The sequence below is a fragment of the Epinephelus fuscoguttatus genome, linkage group LG15, assembly GCF_011397635.1.
Source record: "Epinephelus fuscoguttatus linkage group LG15, E.fuscoguttatus.final_Chr_v1".
Classification (NCBI taxonomy): Eukaryota; Metazoa; Chordata; class Actinopteri; order Perciformes; family Serranidae; genus Epinephelus; species Epinephelus fuscoguttatus.
Genome location: NC_064766.1, coordinates 35,795,345 through 35,817,997, shown reverse-complemented (window position 1 = coordinate 35,817,997; position 22,653 = coordinate 35,795,345). Strand labels below are relative to the sequence as shown.

General features: G+C 41.3%; 1 protein-coding gene across 2 annotated transcripts in view; it reads left to right on the top strand.

Annotated features, from left to right (window-relative positions):
* Window positions 1–7,021: 7,021 nt before the first annotated feature.
* LOC125902213 (adenylate cyclase type 1-like) overlaps window positions 7,022–22,653 on the top strand; it is a 61,299-nt gene continuing 45,667 nt past the window's right edge. The window contains exons 1-3 of one of the 2 annotated variants that reach the window (XM_049598400.1): window positions 7,022–8,218; window positions 14,022–14,171; window positions 14,489–14,607. In XM_049598400.1, coding sequence (XP_049454357.1) covers window positions 7,610–8,218; window positions 14,022–14,171; window positions 14,489–14,607 — 878 coding nt within the window. In that variant the 5' untranslated portion in view covers window positions 7,022–7,609. The remainder of the gene's footprint in view (window positions 8,219–14,021; window positions 14,172–14,488; window positions 14,608–22,653) is intronic. The other variant, XM_049598401.1, reaches the window with a different exon arrangement.

Sequence of the window (22,653 nt, the reverse complement as noted above, 5' to 3'; positions counted from 1 at the left end):
ACACTAGGACTTTATTATCATCTTGTTTGAGGACATTGAGACTTTATTTTGGTCTTATTTAAGGACACTGGGACTTTATGATTGTTGACAATGCTTAGTTTTTTTATACGCGTTGGGTCCCACTGATCCCAAATAGCTAGGGGAAATTAAAAAAAGCATACTAAACAAAAGTTCGGGTCTCAGGAGGATATAGTTCTACCTCTAACACACATTATTAGAATGCAAACTGCAAAATATTTAGGAAGGAAAAGACATGCACATCCAAAGCCTGATAATACAATTCATTTGTTAAACCATATTTTTACACATTCCGTAAATCATTCCATAGATCTCAAGGCATAGCCAGAGGGAGGAGAGCGTCCGGTTTGGGGACCTCAGAACTGCATCACTTTGCAGATGATGTGGTTCTGTTGGCTTCCTCGCACCGTGATCTCCAGCACGCACTAGGACAGTTTGCAGCCGAGTGTAAAGTAGTCATGGATGAGAGTCAGTACCTCAAGTCTGAAGCTATGGTTCTCTGACAGAAAATGGTGGATTGCCCCTCAATCGAAGGAGTTAATGTATTTCAGGGTCTTTTTTACGAGGGTAGAATGGAGTGTGAGATGGACAGGCAGTTTTGCGCGGCATTGGCAGAGATGCAAGTGTTGCACTGGACGGTCACAGTGAAGAGGGAGCTGAGCCAGAAGGTTCGTCAAGGTTCCAACCCTTGAGCTTTGGGTAGAGACTGAAAGAATGAGATCACGGATACAAGCGGCCAAAATGATTTTTCTCTTTAGGGTTGCTGGACTCAGCCCTAAAGATAGGGCAAGGAGCTCAGACATCCAGAGGGAGCTCGGCGTAGAGCTGCTAATTCTCCATGTCGAAAGAGGGCAGTTGAGTTGGTTCGGGCATCTGATCAGGATGCCTCCTGGGCCCCTCCTGTAAGAGGTTCTCTGGGCATGTCCAACTGGTAGGAGGTCCTGGGGTAGACCCAGAACACGCTGGAGATATTACATATCTCATCTGGCCTGGGAACACCTAGGGGTCCCCCAGGAGGAGCTGGAAAGCATTGCTTAGGAGAGGGACGTCTGGAGTACCCTACTCAGCCTGCTGGCCCCACAAACTGGCCCTGGATGAGCAGATGAAAATGGATGGATAAATCATCTTTTGAACCCAAAAATAATTTCTTAGTCCACTGGGCGGGGATGAGTGCACTGATTCCAAAATCAAGATTCATTTAGCTGATCACATTTTCACACAAAAGATGCACAAAGCAAAACAGCAATAACTGGCTGTTAGGTTTTGTGTAATCATCTTTTTACCATGTGCATTACATTTTACAAATAATATCAACAAACAAGTAGGGAAGGTCCAGTCCAGATCTGATCAATGACCTTGCTGCCACCAAACTGACAAGTGCACCAACAGATGAATTATGTTTGCATCATGGACTCTGGGGTAACGTAGCTTCTCCATGTATTTGTTGTGACTGTGGATGATGTGGTCTTTGTAGAAGGGGACAAATCATTCTCCGCGCTGAATGAAGGATAAGCTTGTGGATTTTTTTCCCCCGAGTCCAGTTTTGATTTGGTAATTATGTGTGCATTAGGTTTTCAGCCCTGACAAATGGAGTTCTGCAGGTTCCTGCTCAAGGCTGGATTTGGACTCATTTCTTTTAAGTTTATGTGAAAAATAGCTGACTTGTGGCAATATTTGATTTATGTGTGGACTTTTTATTCTATTTCATAGCTAAAGGAAAAAAATAGATTCATCACCTTGTTATGAATATAAAATCTTATATAGCTCGTACTGCATCTCCATCTTTTCTTATCCTTCCAAGATGTAGCCGTTTCTCTGAGGAAACCAGGAGCAGCACACCTGACTGACAATCATGAAAAAAAAGGTGTTTTGTTTCTTAGCACATTTTAATTAAGGCTGACATTAGCTAATTCACAACATGCATTGCCAGTCCCTCTTGGGTCTGGCTTGGCTGTTTCATTTGCTGGTGTTGAGCCAATGTGTCTGTGATTATAAGACCAGCGATGCCTCAACCACATCTGGACACTGGTGGGACTTGCCGGATGCTGGGCTATCATTACAGATGATCACTTGATCACAGCGAGTGTAAAGCAGTGTTTAGATGGAGGCAGCAGCTCTGAACGTTCTTTTTAATATGCTCTGCTTTTTTTTTTTCATTCATCTGCTTTTTATCCTATTGTCCCCCTCCTGGACCAAACCAATGGTTTGTGTGTGAGCCTCCAGATGGGAAAACATCCTGCTGGTTGGAGAATTAAAAGCTGTGTAAATCTTTTTGCAAGAGAGCGAAAGAGGGTGACATTTTTCCACTGCTCAATCGGCAAGAGGAGCCACATTTGAGACGTGACCAAAGGCCTAACATGAAACACATTTGGTAGCAAGCGTTTGCTAAGATCTTTTATGTGCTATAGATCAGCTTTTGGAAAGGAGCTATACAACTGACATGTGGCGGAGAAGATTTTAATTGCTCCAGAGAGCTCAAGCTGTTGAATCATCAAGCTGTTATTCAAATAGCGATTTTGCAATGTAAATATGTCAGATACATAATCAGCTGTTTTACATCATTTCAGATGCTCAGCTGTTTCATGTCTTTCATTCTAAGAGGAGTTTTTTTTGTGTAATGAAAGAGCAAGAGACAGAAATAGAAAGACAGACGTAGAGGAAGCAAAGACGAGTTTTAGGAAAGAGGCACACAGCAGGGAGCGGGCTGCTGTCTCCTTGTCCGACGCCCTTGGAGTGCAGCTTTGTGGTGTGAACTCCCACAAGACCTCTCTTTGTTCTCAGAAGATGAGGGCTAGCAGAGTGTGACCACGCACTTACACCTGAAGCCATCAAAAGCGGAGGGAATAACACTTTTATACCGTACGATGCCTCTGCTCTCATCCCCCAATGTTCCTGGCCACAAACAGGCCAAGAGGTCCTCCTGGAAATACGGCACGCCTTCACACGAAGGCAAAGAAACCATCTGTCAATCAACTGCAGTCCAAAAAAGAAAGCACAAACCTGCATGTGTAGATACATAAATGGCATTTTGAATGTCAGATTTTCATCTTCTTTGAATGCAGTTTGACATTTGCATCAAAGGAATGTGAGATGTCTTGCAGAACTGAAAAACAGCAGAGCTCATTATTGAGATTAATTTAGGAGCTGCTACACAAAGTATATTGAAGTATTGATTGGCGCAATGACAGTCAATCAATGCCAGATTAATTACACTCAGACTATAAATGACGACACTGTTTTGTTTTCATTTGCATAACACCTCAGGCTTGTTACAGCACCCCAGTCACTCACAGGCAAACTACAGTAACACATTGGTGTTTGTGTGTCAGCTAATCAAGTCCAGTGGAAAGTGGCAAGAGTAAAAACCTTGTAGATAAGACAGAATATCAGCCTAAAAGCAATGTGTCCTACATCCCGTGTCCCACATCCTTCTCTCAGAGGAGCGGGGATAGATAACACAGAGGAGTGAGACTGGCAGGCAGACAAGACGGGAAGGTGTGGACCACTGTTGTGGACACAACAATATCCTGTGAAATCATTTAGTGTGACAGCAAGCATTTTGCAAGTTTGGTTAATATTTCAGAGTTTATATCAAGTAGGACTGGAACTAGCAATTACTTTAATTAGGGTCTGAGCACAAACATGAGAGGGGGCCCAACAGTCCCTCAATAACGCTGTATAGATTATTATTCTGCTGCACAATCACATTTTTGAAGAGCTTGGCATTCCTAAAAAGTCGTGAATATTGGCTCACAAGTCAGAACTGGTGACATTTGCATAGTTTTGCTGTGATATGGCTCAGATGTGGCCAGCAGGCTCTGTTGCATGCTGGGGGTTGGGATAAAGTTCCTTTGATGTTCAGAAAATTTGATGGGATTGCTCTCAACTTTAATTACATGTAATTTTTTTGTATGTATTCGCCTGACAGGAAGTCAGCCATTTTGTTTTTAGGGTGGTTTTTTTTTGGGTGTTTAGCTAGCTCCATAGCGCCTCCAAATATGTGGAAGGCTTTAGTTGGGAAAAAGTTGCTCTGATTTTTAAAGAAATTTGGTACCTACATTGCTCTCATTATTTCAGACATATTTCTCATTGGTTTTCATTGGCTCAGCTCCAAGTCAGCCATTTTGAATTTTGTGCATTTTTCATGGATTTTATGCTAACTTTTTTGAACTCCTCCTGAACAGTTTATCGGATTTGTTTCAGATTTGGTTGGTATAACCCTGCAACTACTGTGACACTAAACTGTCAAGGAATAGTCAGTACCTCAAAACATGACATCATAAGCTGTGTAACAACACACCATTTTAGGCACTTTACAGGTATGGAACTTTTCAATACTTCTCGTAGAGGATTCAACAGATCCATCTAGAATTCTGTCAGCATAATCTTAAGACCCTCCCAAAGCCAAATTAAGAAGCTTTTGTGTTTTCATAGAATGGCGTTGTCATGACGAGGCAGGCAATAACATGTTTTGGAATGACACAGGAAGCTGCTGTAACTTGCCGATACATTGTCCTATCTGCCCCTAATTTCACATGCTTAAAGGATAACTTCGGTATTTTTCAACCTGGGCCCTATTTCCCCATGTGTATGTGTGTGTATGATTCATAGGTACAACTCGTTCTAAAATTGGTTCAGTACTGAGGGAGGCGGATGCAGCCAGGAGCCGCGAAACAAGCTAAAACAGTAACGGGGGCAAATGTGTCCCGTATAAGTTTGCGCATTTAAAGTACTTTTTTTCACCACTGACCGGTTCAGATCGCCAGCGCTATCTCTGTAAATAGCATACTAAGCGTTTCGAACATTGTTCATATAACATTACCTCCACTGTGTCTGTAGCTCTCTCTACTTGTGGGGCAACCGTTTTCTTGAGGAAGAGGTGTTTCGGGATTGGATGTCTTCTCTTCTTCGGCTGGCAGTAGTCATCTTGGGAGAAGTGAGCATTACAGACCCGATGGTCTGCAAGGCACAGTGTCTAGACAGGAGTGTTAGCATCCATTTGTAGCACAACTAGCCACAACTTCAGCATCTCGCCATCCGACAAAGTCAGCCTATGAAAGCTGTACGGGGTGCTGCGCGACATCCTGTTCTTGCAATTCGGATAAGCACAAACACGAACCATTGTTTTCAATCGATGCAGTAAAACTCTCAACTGTACTCCGGGACAACCAGCGCCACTCTGAGTGGCGCTCAGCATGGCTCCTCTGTTTTCTTCTGGCAATATGCAAAGCACTTTTAATGCGCAAACTTATACGGGACACGTTTGCCCCTGTTACCATTTTAGCTCGTTTTGCAGCTGCCGGCTGCATCCGTCTCCCTCAATACTGAACCAATTTTAGAACGAGTTGTACCTATGAATCATACGCACACATACACATGGGGAAATAGGGCCCAGGTTGAAAAATACCGAAGTTATCCTTTAATAAGAGTCCAAGCCCAAAGATATATACATGTCTATATTGAGTCATAGTCACAGTGCCCAGTGATTTCAATGAAATTTACATGGTGTGGTCTACACATGATATACAGCAAAATGACATATAATTAGTGTGTGCTCTCTAGCATCACATAGTGGACACAGGAAGTCATATGCTATTTAAATTCTTTGTGCAATGTCCAAAATTTGTGAAAATGTATATGCACTTGTGCAAGTACCAACACTCGAGTAAAAGAGATATGATCGGACACCAGCAGCTCTACTGGGGTCACCCCAGAAAACCCTAACCCTGCTTCAGACAGTACGCTAAGGACATCGGTCTCGTCAAGCCGCACTAAAGGTCACGTTCTCAAATAGGTTCAGTGATCTTCCTAAGGTTGGCCAAGATTTTTTTTATTGTCAAGCTAAAAACAAAAAAAAAAGAAAAAGAAATATGCATGTCAAGTGAACTGCAGTAAATGTTTTACTGCATTGATGACTCACTTATGTAGCACCACCCACTGGCAACAGGAAGTGAAGCGATGAAACAGGTAGAGATGAAATGATATCTAACTCGTGTGCATAGTGTACATAGTGTCCAATAGTCATGGAAATGCGCAGCTGCATCAACTGGCATCCCCTCTATGTGTAGGAAGGTGTAAGAGCCTGTTCATCACAGCTTGCAGCTTTAATGATAGATTATTTTTGGATTGTTTGGTCTATAAAATGTCTGAAAAACAGTGGTAAGTGCTTATTACATTTTCCCAAAGCCAGTGATGGCATCTTAATGGCATCTAGTGTATACTCTACTTGCCAATTTTGCCTGATAATGCAGATAAGTTTTCTGTCAATCCACTCATCGATTGATCTACTAATTGTTTCAGCTTTAATACAGTATCAGCTCACTTTAAATTGTTGAATTAGTTCTGTTTATTTTCCTTGTAAAACACTCAGTTTGATGCTTCTCTGTGGCCAGACTGGCCTTTTATAGACCACAGCCTCTTGTTTTTGTGTCTCTGAATTTGGTTGGCTGCCACATACTTTACTTCTCTGTTTTTATTTCCACTATAGTCCATCCACTTCTCGTCCTCGCTCTGTCTGCCTGTCACACTGTATACACTCATTCAGTAGCTGAGTGAGATCAGTGAAAGCTCGGATACTAACAGCTGACAGGGTGCTATGGGAGGGGAACAGAAGGCATGTGAGTGTTCTGGTAGCATGGTAGAGTGCTGGACTTTGGCATGGGCCATCCATCTGTCACTTTCTTACACCCTGCCTGGCACTGACGGGTCATGGCAACGGCAGCCTGTGACGGATGACTAATCTTCCCCTGGTAATGAATGAGACACCACGGCATGAATGCCAAGAGGGTGCTGATGGTGAGGGTGGCTGCCTCACTGGCAACACAGAAATCATATGATGAATGGTATGCAAGCATGTTGTTATGCCGCGTCTGTGCCAAACTAAAAGTAGCTGGCAGCTTGGTGAGAATCTGTGATGAGAATATCATGAATCACGGTCTGGAAAACAGTTATATACAGTACATGTTTATCTCCTCCTCATGTGTGTCAGACAGGAAAAGGAAGAGCACAAATGAATCAATATATGGTAAAAAAGAAAATAGATTGCGCAGACTGTAATGATGGAAACATGTCATGTGTAGGTGGGAAAGAAGAGGACATTGCCATTATGGATGATGTATGCGCTGTTCTGTCACATTGGTGAGAGGAGCTGTGCAGCCGCACCAGTCAAATCGTCTTGACTGTGTGTTGAGTAGCTGAGACCTGTCTTATCTTCACCTCATAATGCGCAGGCGTGATCCTATCTGAGCCTTGCAAAAAGCTTTTACCATCTGAACTAGACGTCGTGTGCGCTGCTCTTCTTTGGCGCTCAAACGAATGCTAAAAAAAACCCAACTGATAAATATATATTTTTACAGATCGCGTGCAAATACAGCCAAGACATGAAGGCTTCTCTGGTGGCTGATCTCTCCGAACAACATAATTCAACCTGTGGATAGTGTGGAGCGCGTCTGTGGCCACCGGCCAGTCTCCGGCTATCTGGGACGCTCTGCCTCCAGCCTGCTGTGCGCGTCTTTTTACCGTTGGCTCCGCTCCGTGTCGGCGTGGGATCCGGTGTTCCGTTTGACCTAAGCTGTGAGCAGGTATTCAGTTTATGAATGGCACTGACATGGAGGAAATACCGTTTCAGAAAGTCAAAACCAGGCGGAAGAGAAGTCACTGTCCAACGGGCGTCCCTTTGACCACCATCGCGTGTGAGGACGAGTTCGACTGCAAGGAGCTCGAGTCCCTCTTCCAGAACTACAACCTGAAACTGGAGCAGACGTCCACTCTCAAAGCCCTGGCGGTCCTCATCTTCCTGTCCTCGACACTGGCCGTGGTGGAGTTGCTGTCCGGCCCCAGCCTCACCATCTCCAAGGGGTCCCATCCGGTCCACTGTGTCATCTTCGTCTCCCTCTTCATCGTAACTAATGTCAAGTACCTGCAAGTGACTCAGCTGCAGCAGATTGTCAACCTGACGCTGCTCTTCGGCTTCACTTTCTCTTTCCTCTGCTGTCCCTTCTCGCTGGGCGCGATGGGGATAGAGCCCCCGACGTCCCCGGAGCAAGGCGTGTGGCAGCTCATCCTGGTCACCTTCGTCGCCTATGCGCTCCTACCTGTGCGGACACTGTTGGCGGTTGTGTTTGGAATAATGGTCTCCATCTCGCATTTGATTGTGACTGCCACTTCTGTCACGGTGAAAACACAGAAACTATGGAGGACGGTACGTATGTGCTGCACGTTAATTATGGCGAGTTGTTTTTGTATTGTATTCTAACAAGTAATGGGCCCATAATAATCAGCATTGTATCTGTATCTGTGCACACAAGTATAATGCAGACCCATGCAGGGAAACACACAATTTAGACTTGATTTCAGCACCAGGGACAGCTCCCTGTGGTTAGACTAGATGGGATTTGCTCAGGCTTTGATCAAATTTGTCAAAAGTGTAATTCTTGGTTAAAAAAAAAATGCCTGTCAACTCAGCCATGTGAGCAAGTAAAATTATGAGCCATCAAGGGGAACTTTAGATGAGAAGTTTGATCTTAGAATCTGTTAAACAAACACAAAGCGAGACTGAATTTCTGCTTGATCACTTTTTCTTGCCCTCCCTAAATACTACAATATTAGCCCCAGTAATAGTGAAGTAGTGTATAGGCCATAGTTGATGTGATGCATACACAAAGGGGAAGGTTACGTGAGCTGAACCGGTGGTCTGGTGTCCCTGTCTCCCACAAAACTGTAAGCATCAGTCCGTTTTTCTGCACCAATTTGTGGATGAAATATCTTTAATTCTGTCACTGCTTTCATGTTTTTATTTGGGGGTGACAGATGCACATGTTCTGAATATTGAGTGGGATGTGTCCCCTGCATCCCCCATGAAATCCACGCCCATGTGCATACCTGTGGGCCCTTAAAAACAAAACAAACAAAGAGGAGAGAAAAAAAAATGAATGAGCAAAGCAGTCTGCATGCTCACCACTGTTTCCCTGGGGATGTGATTCAGGCCCAGAGGAGCTGGCTGGGAATGAAGAACCAGAGTGACATCCTGCTAGCACTAGAAGTAGGGCAAACAGAGGGGCACACACACTCAGATACACACGCACGCACACACTACTCTTTCACCACACTATATGCTTCAGTTATGGAAAAGAGGGCAAAGTCATTCATGTCATTTCCAAGCCGAAATAGAAATTGGTACAGCGCTCTCTGCGCATTTATATCTTTGTACCTTTCTCTATCACAATGAAACATACACACTCACATTTCTGACTGTCATCAGGTGCGAGGAAAGAAGATATTTCACATCAGTCAAACCCTCCAGGGGTAGTGGAATATTTCTGCCTCTGCCGTGCAGCATATGACATGAAGATTGTGCATTTCTTGGAGGCGAAATTGAGATTTTGATCAGTTCATCATGCCCCCGGATGATGACAGCGCGTTCGCAGAGGAGATTGTTTTCCTGTATGTAGGCTATGAGATACCTGCATGGCCATGTGAAGGACAGTGTTAGCTGTACTACCAGAGATAGCTAATCCATTAAGCTTAGAGATGAGCTGTGTGGCATGACCCTGCGCAGCCCAGGCTTGCACCAACCACCCACCTGGGTCTCAGGCACTCAGCCCACAGTACTGTCTGCTTTCATGGCTCAGTCTACCTGAAAATATCTTATTACTGAAGCAAGTGTGGAATATAACTTGGAAAACAGGGTATTGCTAGTTCCCTGCTCTTCAGCTCTGAGTCTTGCTGTCCTTGACTGAACATGTTTTAAATTGTGTACGTCAAGAATATAGACTCTATTCTTGTCAGTGCCATATTTTACAGCCTCGCTCTTTTAGTTAAAGCTTGGATTGGACAAACAGATACCAACAACCCTGAACAACTATTATATTGAATGCCAATCCAAAGTACATCCACAGCTTAATGACTGCTATAAAGAACGCAACCAGTCCCAGGGAGTTTGTCTTTTATTTCACTGTCCATTAACGTTAAGCACAACAATGATAACATGCATATTAAAGAAATATTTCACAGCTGGAAAGATGGTCTTTTCATAAAACTGTGCTGTGTGTAAAGCACATTGGTGCGATATGACCAAAGGAAACAGAGGAAAAGGGCTGTGGCATTTGCTTTTGCTCAAGAGGTAGAAAACCTACAACTGAATGCACTGCGCCACGCCGGACCAATAAACGCTTCCCCTGTAGGAAACAGAAAACAGTATGGTGGCCATCTGGTAACAAAAGGCCCGTTTCCACCGCAGGAACTTCGGGGTCATTTTACGGGGTCGGGGCTGTTGGTGCGTGTCTCAACTGCAGGAACCACCCCCGAAGGACAGAGTTCTGGAACTTTTACAGGGGCTAAACAAGTCCCTGCCTCGGAGTAGGTACTCAGAACGGCCCTGATAAACTCCTGGCTGGGGCTTGGGGATTACTTGGTGCTGATTGGATATACTGCAGGCGGGATGTGACGTTTTTAGCTGGGCTAACCGTTAGCTGTTAGTGGTGTCTGTAATAACTCCGGTCACGGTCCGTGAAAAAAATATTTTTTCCAGCGGATATCTTAGTTACAACATGATTGCACTAGCAAAGCAGTTTTGTGTTGCTATGTGTGGTATTTATTCAGTTTTGGGAAATCACAATGTCTAGAAAGCATCAGCTAACAGCAGCAGCAAAGCTAACATCAGGACGTCATTTGTTAAAAGCCTCCCATTGTCGGATACGACATGAAACTACTCCAGTTAGCTCAGTCATGTTGTAACTAAGACATCTGCTGGAAAAAATATTTTTTTCACGGACCGTGGCCGGAGTTATTACAGACACCGCTAATGGCTAACGGTGTCCCTACGCCCCTACGCCCCTACGTCGCCCCAGTCAAAATGGTCGCGCAACGATTACGTCACATACAGAGCCCGGTAACTTTACAGGAACCTTCCTCCTACTCCGTTCTCTCAGTGGAGACACGGCAGTTGAGAGGGCCGAGTGAGAGGATGTTCCTGTAGTAGTTCCTGCCCCCCAAATAGTACCAGGAACTTCTTCAGTGGAAACGGGCCTAAACAATCTGGAATTACAGCTAAATGATAAGCTAAAATATGTGTCTGAAGCAATATAGAAATAGGCAGCGCAGTAACAGAATCTGGTGTCATATTTGATCAGCCCAGTTTGATCTCAGTATTTTCAGCCCCTGTTTTTACAATACAAGAAACATTTTGTCCACAAATTCTCCTGTTACAGCCAAACAGTGCACTAAAATATATTTCTGAAGCCATTTCAGGTGAGAAATAAGCAATACAGTAAAAGAATCTTGGGTTATATTTGATCAGCACTGCTTAGTTTCACTGTTTGATCTGAGTTTGGTCTGCATTTCAAAGAAAAAGAGGGAGACAGAGGGGTAGCTCTCTCTCTCTCTCTCTAGCTGCTTCTATAACTTTACTCTTGTGTCTGGTGGCGGTGGGCACATGAAAATGCAGAAGTACAATCTGTAGTTTGAGCAGCAGTCCTAGAGCCAGCGAAATCTTAAACTGGGATATGAGCAAGGAGATCTGGGCACTGGTAAGACAGTGGGAAGTTAACCACAGTTCATTAACACATACTACCCACATTATAATACAAAGCTGGTTGAAAATGAGCAAAGAATCCTTTTAAATGAAAGCCCTAGTGTATAAAAGGATCACTCACAAATAATGATGTTCATAATAAAGGCCAGTGTAAAGGTTGTAGTTTCCTCACTGCATGAACATGTATGGAGCTGTCTTACTGATGATGAGTGATGCATCTGCACGAGTGAGCGTATTGCAGTAAGGTCAGTTATTGCCACATGAAGGCAAATTGGGGTTATCACCACAGATAAGCAAAGGAATGTTTTACACCACTCACCTCAGATGTCCACGTTTACTTACTCGAGGCTGTAAAGTAACTTGAGCATCATTCGAACATGTTGACGCTTGCCAGCGCTGCTGCCAAGCACAAAGACAGACTGCTGCTGCCAAAAACAGTCTTTTCAAGGCAATCCATTATTCATTGGACTGGGAAACATGCCTGTCTGTGGCAATACAAGTCTGTTAAATTTGCTGTTGTGTGTGTGTCATATGAAGGTTTAACAGTGCTTTTATGATGTTCGCTGAAACAGAAATCCTCCAGAAAATTACACTATATTTTTAGTTTAGCCCATAGGTGTTTGTTATAGGTTTTCCTGAGGTCAAATGTGCTCCATCATTGACTCCAGCTGCACAAAACACTTACGATGAATGACCCAAGATATGAGGAGAATAACTTCCTTTATTCTTATGAATACATAATTGCTGCCTAGGGTAACAGCTTGCTTGTGTTCACTCTAGAGGTGGATATGGGACCTTGTTTGGTTTGTGTACAAAGTCATAGCCAGCCGACCTCAGTCAAGTAGAAAGAAAAACTGTTTTCATTGTGTCCTGCTACAAGGTTGAAGCAGTCATGCTGCTGTGTATCTGCTGTGATGGATGAACCAGAGCACAGATTCTCACACACTTTAATGTCACACACCCCAAAATAGAGAAATATTGGGCCCCACCACCCTGTTATTCATCTGTATGTAGGAGGATGTTACATATAGTGTATAATCTAAATCTAATAGTTAATAATGGGATAGATTAGAGTGAATTTATTCAATTTAATTCAGTTCAATACAACTTTATTTATCCCTGTCAACAGAAACGCACAGTGGGAAAAGAAATAAAAATGCTAAAACACAGTAAATCACAAAACTAAAAGCAAATCAAAAGTTTTAAAAATACGTTTAAGGATTATATGTGGAGTCGATTATAATGGCATTAAAAATAACTATAAATACTGAAGAATATAAAATAAAAAACCTTAAAAGATACACAGCCTAATGAATTGAGAAGACTTGAGTAGAAGAATTGAGGAAAATTAGGAACACACTTTCACATACATACCCATAATGCAGGATTTATACTTCTGCGCCAAATCGATGCCGTACCTACGGCATACACTCTGCGTCAACAAAACACTACGCCATAGCCTGACGTGCACCTCTCCAGAAATGTAGCAACAAGTCGCAGCAAAGCAGACCTTCTGTCTATATTTGCAAGCTGAAACCATTTTCCTCAGTGGAAACGAAACTTTTATTTACTTTAATTTCACAGATAAGTAATAAATTGTGAAGACAATAAAGCCTCCACAAAAATATCATTTTAAGTCTTGTATGTGATTTATCCTGGCCTGATATCAGCAGAGCAGCATCTCCACTCGCTGCCAGGCTGATTTATACAATGTAAAATGCCATAGGCTTGTGCTAATAATGTTAGCATTGTTGTCTTTGTGTAGAAAATGAGTTTAGTGTAAGACAGTTGTTTTGTCGGTGAACAGAGCTGAATTTTGTAACGTTACCTTTGTTAAATGTTGCTGTTGTCCCTGGCCCCATATAGGTAGAGGAAAAGTCTGCTAGCCACTAGGCTAGTTTATACAATATAAAATGCCATAGGCTTGTGCTAAAAACATTAGCATGTTGTATTTGTGTACTTGTGTTGAAATTGTCGCTATTAAGCCATGTTTAAGTGCATTTTTGGGTGTGATTTGAATCAACTAAATTTTAAAGCACTTCACAGAAACCCTGACGCTGACTAGTGTTTTAGAGGTGGAACTGCAGCAGACACACTAATGCACAAGTATAAACACTTACAACGACGAAGGCTAAGTGCGTAGGCGACAGCGTAGGCTCTGAATAGAGCGATGCACAAGTATAAATTCTGCTTAAAGAATGCACTGTGCACCAGGCATACAGACATAAAATATCATCAGATAACATATGTAAACTCTGATTATACATATATGAAAATTCAAATGAACTTTTCAGTCATCATTCTGAAGCACATGTATATAAAAGATGAAACAGATAAAAAAAATTACATAAGAATGAATCAAATACATTCACATCACCTACTAAGGATTTCCCAATACTGTATTTGTCTTTAACAACTGTAATAAAGAATTTAAAGAGTGTGTTTCATGCTCATTTTCTTCCTCTGTTTGCAGTTGGTTGCCAACACAGTGCTGTTCACCAGTGTCAACCTGTCAGGGCTGTTCGTGCGCATCCTGACAGAACGAGCCCAGAGGAAGGCCTTCCTCCAGGCTCGCAACTGCATTGAAGAGAGACTCCGCATGGAGGACGAGAACGAGAAACAGGTACAGGCACCTGTACGCTGCTGAAAGTATGGGTAAAATTAGATGTGTGCTTGTTTTTTTGTCCTTATTTTCCCCCCCTCCCTCCCTCTCTCCTGTGCCGTGAGTCATTTCGACACATTATTCATTTCTGTTAGATTTCATGCCTTTATGTCTCGCACATTTCTTATCGCTACTAACACTTTGTCCTATGATAACTTTGTTGTGTTTGACTCTATAAATTTATATTAAACTTACTTTATCTCTTCTCTCTCTCTGCCTCTTTCTCTTTCATACACACACACACACACACACACACACACACACACACACACACACAGGAGCGCCTGTTAATGAGTCTGTTGCCCAGGAACGTAGCTATGGAGATGAAAGAGGATTTCCTGAAGCCCCCAGAAAGGATCTTTCACAAAATCTACATCCAGCGTCATGACAATGTCAGGTAGGATCTTCACATTAACACAATACAACTGCAGACCATTCCCAGTGATATTTAAAGCCCTCTTGAATTGACTTAACTAATACCACTTTTAACCGTGACACTTGGAGAGAGAGACAAAGCTCAAATAATAAAATAAACGCTGTCTCAATGCATTATAGGGCATGCTTAAAAGGAACGGAATAACTTGACTAAACATGTCCTTTGGAGAGAACACTGAGGGCTACGCAGTGTAGTGTGATCTGACCCAACAGTGTCCTAAAACATTAACACCGCCCCAGGCTGCAAAAGTGAAATATTTAATTCCTCACATTGAATATCACGGGTTATTCCCTGACTCACTTGTTTATTATCAGTCCTGATAACACTGAAACCCAAAGACATTAGCTTGTGCTTTCCATGTGTTTAATATGGGCGGCACATTTTTTGGAGCAATGATAGGGGAATTATTTCAGATCATCATATGACTAAATGTGGTCATATTCTTGCTGTGCTAAGGCTAATATGCCAGTGGTGCATATGCCAACTTCCTGGCCATCATATCTTGGCCATCATATTTTGGCAGCCCCCAGGAGAAGCAAGGCTTTTGTAGTCAGGGTTCCTACCGGGGGAAAGAGAAAGGCCGATTAAGCAATGCTTAGAGAGGAGGAGATTCCTCTGGCACTTATGCAATGTCCTGCGTGGTTGCCAAGCTCCCAACTGTTTGGGAGCGATGCTTTCTGTCTTAAGGTCAATACTTTCCTACAGATTGATGGCTATGGAATCTCAGCAGCTAACTGTGATGTTTGACAAATACATCTTCGGAAATGTCTTATATGTTATTCTTATAGTTTCTTCCTGTAAAGGGTAGTGAACAGATATTTTCTATTTTTCTGCTCCAGCGTCTTTCTTTGAGAAGTTACAGTAGCTCCTTTTTCAGAAGCTTAACAGTAACTAACAAAACAACAGTCATCACATCATCTTTCCTCCTCCCTCCCAACCAACAAACCAGCTCTCAATCAGTTTTGTTTGACGTTTTTGAATGCCAAATACTGAATGCCCTTCAGTGTTTGAGCACATTTGATGTCTTTGTATTGCTTATTTACTTTGGTTGTTGGTGGGCTGCTATTATACAATCTGCAGTGATGAGAAGGAGTTTTCAGATTGTCTGCATGAGAAAAGTAGCAATACCGCCCTGTAAAAATACACCATTACAATCTCAAGTCCAGGATTTAAAATGATAAAGAACAGTGTCATCAGCAAAATGTATCAAAGCTAGAAGTATTCATGACGCAGCAGAATCTCACCTTTCTGTCTTTAGTTAATATTTATTTTATTATTGTATCATTATTTATACTATAATCACCCCTGCCAAGGAGTTGTGTTTTTGGCTCTTTTTTGTTTGTTTGTTTGCCAGCAGGATTACCAAAAAAACTGCTGGCCCATCTTTTATTAAACTTGCTGGAAGAACCTACTAAATTTTGGAACAGATGCAACTTTCACTTTCATTAACACTGCAAGATAGTACATCTGGCCTTGGTGGAGGTCCTTCTGGTTATGGATGCATTACCATTTTAATTTCATAGCCAGTCGAGGGGGAGCTAATTTTACTACTTCATATACAGTTGGGTAGTTTAACCTAAAGCAACAAATTTAAACTGATGTTTGCATGTAGAACCTTCATCTGCAAAGTAACTATAGCTGTCAGATAAATGTAGCGGATGAAGTACAAGTACCTCAGAGCTGTACATAAGTACAGCACATGAGTAAATGCACATAGTTACAGTCCACTAGTGTAAATCTGCAGTCTGCAGTTACATCTAGCGCTCTACCTGACTCTTGCAGCTTTAGTTGGCTGTGATTGACCTTTTAACCCTTTGTCGCTAACATGTAAACACAGTGTTTAAAAGCATTACAGTCACTGCTCCATTCTCTGCAATTTATAAGTCCGATTTTTTTTCCAATTCTCCTTTTCATCACCTGCTTTAATCTGCATTTCTTACTGTATTCTTAAATCTCCTTCTATCATGCTCCAACATTTCCTTTTCTTATCTCCTCTCCCTCCTTTCCTCTATGTTATCAGAGCAGCAGGGAGGCTTGAGGAGGAGAGTTTGCTTAGCCCCAGGATTAAGTTGCTACAGGGGATTAAATGCAATGGAGACTAAATTCTTGTTGCATAACGCCGTGTGTGCGCGTGGTGGTTAAATATGGACACATCTCGGTGGAGCTCTGCTGATTGCTTTTGTGCCTTGAACTCCTTTAGATAGCGCCACCCTTTGAGAGTGATCTAGACTGGATGCCGACATGATTTATGTGATTTGGGTGGACTGTAATTAGAAAGTAAACAGTGTGGTGCACAATATACTCTGTGTTTTCTTCATTATGTTCTGAGACTGTGGGCAGTATTTGATCTGATTAAAATCCAGCCACGGGGATATTGTAGTAATCACTCACGAAAAAAAAAAAGAATATGGCTCCAAAATAACAAACCTGAAGTTTATTTAACAAGAAATGTGAGATATTATTGCTCCATATCGACATAGACTTTCATTGTCTTGAGGGCTGGTAGTACAGTAACTGATGATTAAAATATATTTAAAAATGCTCTTGAGCTGCAAACAACAATGATTGCTTTACAGAAATGACATTTTCATACCATCAGTAATTAATACTGAATTGTGTTTTCATTTATCAAGTCACGTCTATTAAATTGCTTTTTTATTAATTATATGATAATAATGTGAAAGCAGTGATAAATTAGCCGCATGCTCTGTTTAATATCACATCACTCTATTAATCAAGGACCTTTCAGGCTTATCATCACTCAATAATTTAGTACCCGCTTTAATACATCATGTATCTTCACCATTCTTTGTCTTTTAATTCACAAGCATTTCCATCATGTCTGTATAACATTTAATTCCACGCCCATACATACAGTAAATATACACAAAATATTAGTTTAAGATAAATTCCCACCAATGACGTCATACTAAGGAAACTACTAACTAAATAGTGGCATTATGTGTATCTGCAAACCCTTGATATGTTATGTTATGTTGCAGACATATTGAGCTCTACGTTTCTTCATGTTTCGTTTGCCCCCTAAATGTGGTTCATTTGGGCAGATGTGAACACAGCAATCACACTCAGGTGCACACCAAAACAACCGTAACAAGACCTTCTTGAAGAGGTGGTTCATTTGTGGTGAGAACGTTTTCTGACCTGGATCTGAAGCAACTGCAGTCACATGACACATTGTTTGGGTTAAACATGAGCATGTTATAGTCCTGGAAGATTATTAATGTGCACCTCCTCCTGTACTGCCTTAATATGCACATTCAGCACATCCAATGCATCAAAACATTGTTTTCTAGTTGGAGCCGCGCCTCGTTTTCAAACTGTATGGTTTGACTAAAATGAACAATGACAGCAATATAGTCCACGATGAGCAGCGCTAAAATCAACCTGCGTAGTTGTCCCTCCATTGTGACATTAGAAAGTGTCACATTTATCTTGCAAGTGTACTCCTCTTCAACGTTTGCTTTACTTCCTGGATTTTATCCACATGGAAATTCTGACCAATCAAGAGCAGCTTTCTCACGCAAGGCATTTTATGTAGTTCGCTTGTAAATGCTGCCGTGAGAACACGAACCAACTCTAGACAATTAGACAACTTTGGAACAAAATGAGCCCCTGATTCAGACCAAAGGGGACAACTCTAGGTCTGAAAGCACCCTAAAACCATTTGGTTATGGTAGGCCCAAGGGCTCAGGGGCCTCCTAGCCCAATGCCTCTTCCTAAAGTCACTGTTATTAAGGGCTTAGTCACTCATGTCAGTAACAGCCCCCAAAGTCCTTTAATTGCGCCCCTTATGTTTAAAACAATATTGTGTAATTCTCTCTACTTGGATCATTGTCACAGAGTTTTGTAAAGTTTGCAGATGCTCACACTCTCACAAAGAAGTTCCAGTCCATTCTTCTAAAATCTGCTGTAAGCATCTTGCACACTCGTCTGTGCGAGCGCCTTTATTGGCCCAGCGTCAGCACATACGCTGCCCACATACTGTAGCTCCATAGGGGCCCATTCGGAGTTAACCCTTGAGCTGGCTTGTGTCTTCCGCTACGTGATTAAATTGAAATCACATCTGCCAAAATAGCTACAGTAATGCCTCCCACAGAGGGAATGAGGAGATAATTAAGGGAATAACTTCCCGCCAATATGTGCCATTGGAGAGGAAATAATGGATGAGGGTGTGAGGGAGGTCGAATTAGACAATATTATTAGAGAAGTTGCAGTTACCACAGGAAAAATCATGTTTGTATTACATCTCTTAATCATTTTATGTGTTGTGCTTCGCCTGCTGTGGAGTTTTCTGAGCTAAAAACATGAGGTGGGGATGACTTTGAGTAGTGAATATGGTACGTTTGGTGTAGGCTCTGGCTGGGGTTAGACTAACTGATAGCTGTTGCCAAGTGTGCTGCAGTGTTTGTTCTGAAAGTTTTGCTGGAGGACATTCAAAATCAGATACAGTTGCTCCCAGGCTGTGATCCCTGTGCTTCTCACTGATCCAACTCATGAAAGAGTTGTGGGATTACTCAGTGAAAATGCTTTGTAACTCACCTGCAATTTCTATGTCAAAAAAAGCCTTGTGGTATTAATGCAGGCTCAGCACACACCCCAAACCCATATTTGTCATCATGATTTAGCTCGCCTGTACTGGCACACGTAGACACAGCTACTAATTACCAAGTATTTGTTCTTTTATTTAAAGTATGAACCTTTAAGATGTGCTGAGCGGGACAAGTTGCTCATATCGGAAAGGTACTTAATCATAAACATGTTTATGAGTTTTGAATATGCAGTTACTAACATTTGTGGCTTATTATTAATTCACCTGCACCTTTTGACCCATAATACATGAGGATCATAAAACTTTACACTCATGCTGCACTTTGCAATTTACACACAGATTTCTATATCTCTGTAAACCAGGGACAGCTACCTGACCTGAACTTTAAACGGAACAGCAGCCCCGTGAGCCATGCGTGCTTCACATTAAAGTGGAGACAGTGGTGTGCATGTGGTTTAAATGAGGTAAACACAGCCAAAAATAACCGAGTGCAGTGAAGTTCACACGGGGTCACGAGACATCGGGGCCATGCACTCAATGGGATGCTCTCTGCAGCAGGTCACGGCTGGTCTACGCTTCATGCACAGCCACACGTAGCCTCAGTTCACCTTTGCTCAGGTTGCTTTCCAGTATAATCCAAAACTTTGCTTGCCTGTATGAAAATTTCTGCCTCTGACATATATGTACCGAAGTACTCACTGTTAGGTAGTTAATTGTTAGTTTAATTCAAAGAAATTGAACATAAGAGAAAAATGATCCAAAATGCACTTCACCTTAGGGTGTTCTGCAGTGAGTGATGATCCCACCAGTTTGAACATGCTGGAGAAATGATAGGTATGGTAGAATGGAGTCTTTGTGATGAGCATCACAGTAAGAGAAAATAAAAGGTAAAATTCATCCAGGGTGATGTATTATTTTATTTTATTTTATTTTATTTTATTTTATTTTATTTTATTTTATTTTATTTTACTTTATTTTATTTTATTTTATTTTTTATTTTACTTTATTTTATTTTGTTTTCTTTTGTTTTATTTTTAATTTTATTTCATTTTACTTTATTTTATTTCAATTCATGTTATTTTATTTTATTTTACTTTATTTTATTTCAATTTATTTAATTTTATTTTGTTTTACTTTATTTTATTTTATTTTACTTTATTTTATTTCAATTCATTTTATTTAATTTTATTTTATTCTATTTTATTTTTTATTTATTTTGTTTTGTTTTGTTTTGGTTTTATTTTACTTTATTTTATTTCTTTTCATTTCATTTTATTTCATTTTATTTTACTTTATTTTATTTCAATTCATTTTATTTTATTTTATTTTACTTTATTTCAATTCATTTCATTTCATTTTATTTTATTTTGTTTTATTTCATAGGGGCAATACAATTTAACATAGTTCCAATACAGAGTATGAGACTGACGTGTTACACAGAGCGTTTATAGCTATTGCTAATTTTCAGCTCTTCTCCCCAGTTGGGCTTTTACATGTAGACCTAAAATGTTATAAATATATACAGTTTAAAATACTTAAATTTAGATTTACAATATGGTATTTTACAGTTGCCATCCACGCTGCTCCTTGTTACTCTATTAGTGTCTTGTCTTTGAATAAATGTGGAAAGAGGCTCTGGGGAAACAAAAGTTACAAGTGCAAATAAAAGGCAGAAAGAAGGGGCAATTTGTAAATTTGCACATACTATACTCTTTTATTGTTTATTTATTACTATCATTTGTTAGCTAAATTGTTCATGTGTGTTCTTGTTTGTAATAAATACAAAAAAATATTGAATTATTTTTTCGGGGGCTGGCACCAGGAGAAGCTTGCCTAGGGTGCTTATTGAGGGCAAAATGAGGGCCATGATTCCAGTGTGTGTTTTATCTTTTTAAGGGATGTGTGTATTAAACGATGTGGAGAGACAATTTATACAATACTGTCCGACAAAACAGCGCTTGAATTTGAGGCAGGCAGTCATCATGAGAATTGCAGAAATGCCTCTACGTGTCAAGTAGCTATACAAATATCATGAACCAGACGTGAACTGAGACATGTGTCGCTTCAAAGGAGTCTGTCAGCCAGCGCGCTAGGGATCATCCTAAAATATGTGTGTGTGTGGAGGGCGAGGATCTCGCCTGTGTAATATCAGAGAAAGATGCACTATAAGCTTCTCCGGGCAAACGCTGTAGTGCTACTGTGCTATTTTTAAAAACAGAGCTCTGAAAATAATTAGCATTGTTCCTCGCAAGCAAAATTAGTCCTCCACCCTGTGCTCTTATAATAGCCAGCAGTCTATGTAAAGATACAGAGAAGATGAATGAGTGTTGATCGACTCCAAATATAACAACATGATTTCATAGTGTAGTTTGCAGGCTTCCTCTCTTCACACAGCTGCCACAGAAAATAGTTTTCCTGTGAAAAGATGGTTGGATTTCCAGCTGGCTTTGGGATGATTACCACAGGTGGGACTGTGAAATGATGATTAATTTTACAATCAGCTTGTCTGAGTCTACATTTGGGTTACTTGAAGAGAATGACAGAAGGCTATGAGGCATATGGGTGAAATTTATAATCACAGATTAACTTTTAAGATGGCTTTTTCAAGACCAGAAATTGTTTTGGCCCGAAATCCAGAGCACGCACGAAACAGAATTTGTTGTGATAGTTTGAGGAATTAAATAACTGGGCATCAAAATCAATTTGGTGTTCATCCAGCTTTTTGCTCTGTTGTTGGGTAATTTCACCGCACACATTAAAGCAGCTTCAACTGCATCTGCACACTGCTTTGTTCACTGATGTGAAACGCATCGTAGCATCACTTCAAGTTCTTTTCAGAGTTTCACTGAATTTAAGTGTTTGCACTCGCACAGTACTTAACGTTTCAAATATCTGTCAGCCACAGATGGTTGCCAATTAAAACATTCACACAAATTGAATCTATTTCCCCTCGTTACGGTGACATCTGTGAGACAACAAAATGACATTTAGCAGCTCCCAGTTAGAGATCCAGCACTCTGACACACTGTGAACACACCAGCCCACATGCAGGCAACAGTCTGCTGTCACTTCGAGAGTCGCAGACAGGACGGGACAGTCAGAGTTTGATGACTAAGTCCCTTCACACTCTCTGTTGCCAACCAGCACTCAGGGCGAATCCTTCACAGGAAAAGTTTCCGCTCCGCTCTGATGCAGATTGATAATGAGTCCTTTATCAGGGGCAGGTGGACCCTATTAATATGCAGAAGTTTTCAACACAAGTAACCTTTCCTCCGGGGCCCATCGTCAAGTTATAATGAAACATGATGAATAAGGTAATCAGCAGCAATCACAGAAAAAAGGTTAGGGTATATAAACATGTAACATAACCTCTACCAACTTTTATGCTGTTAGATCTACCAGCAAAACAGCAACAGGGTACAAGTCATTTTCAGTGG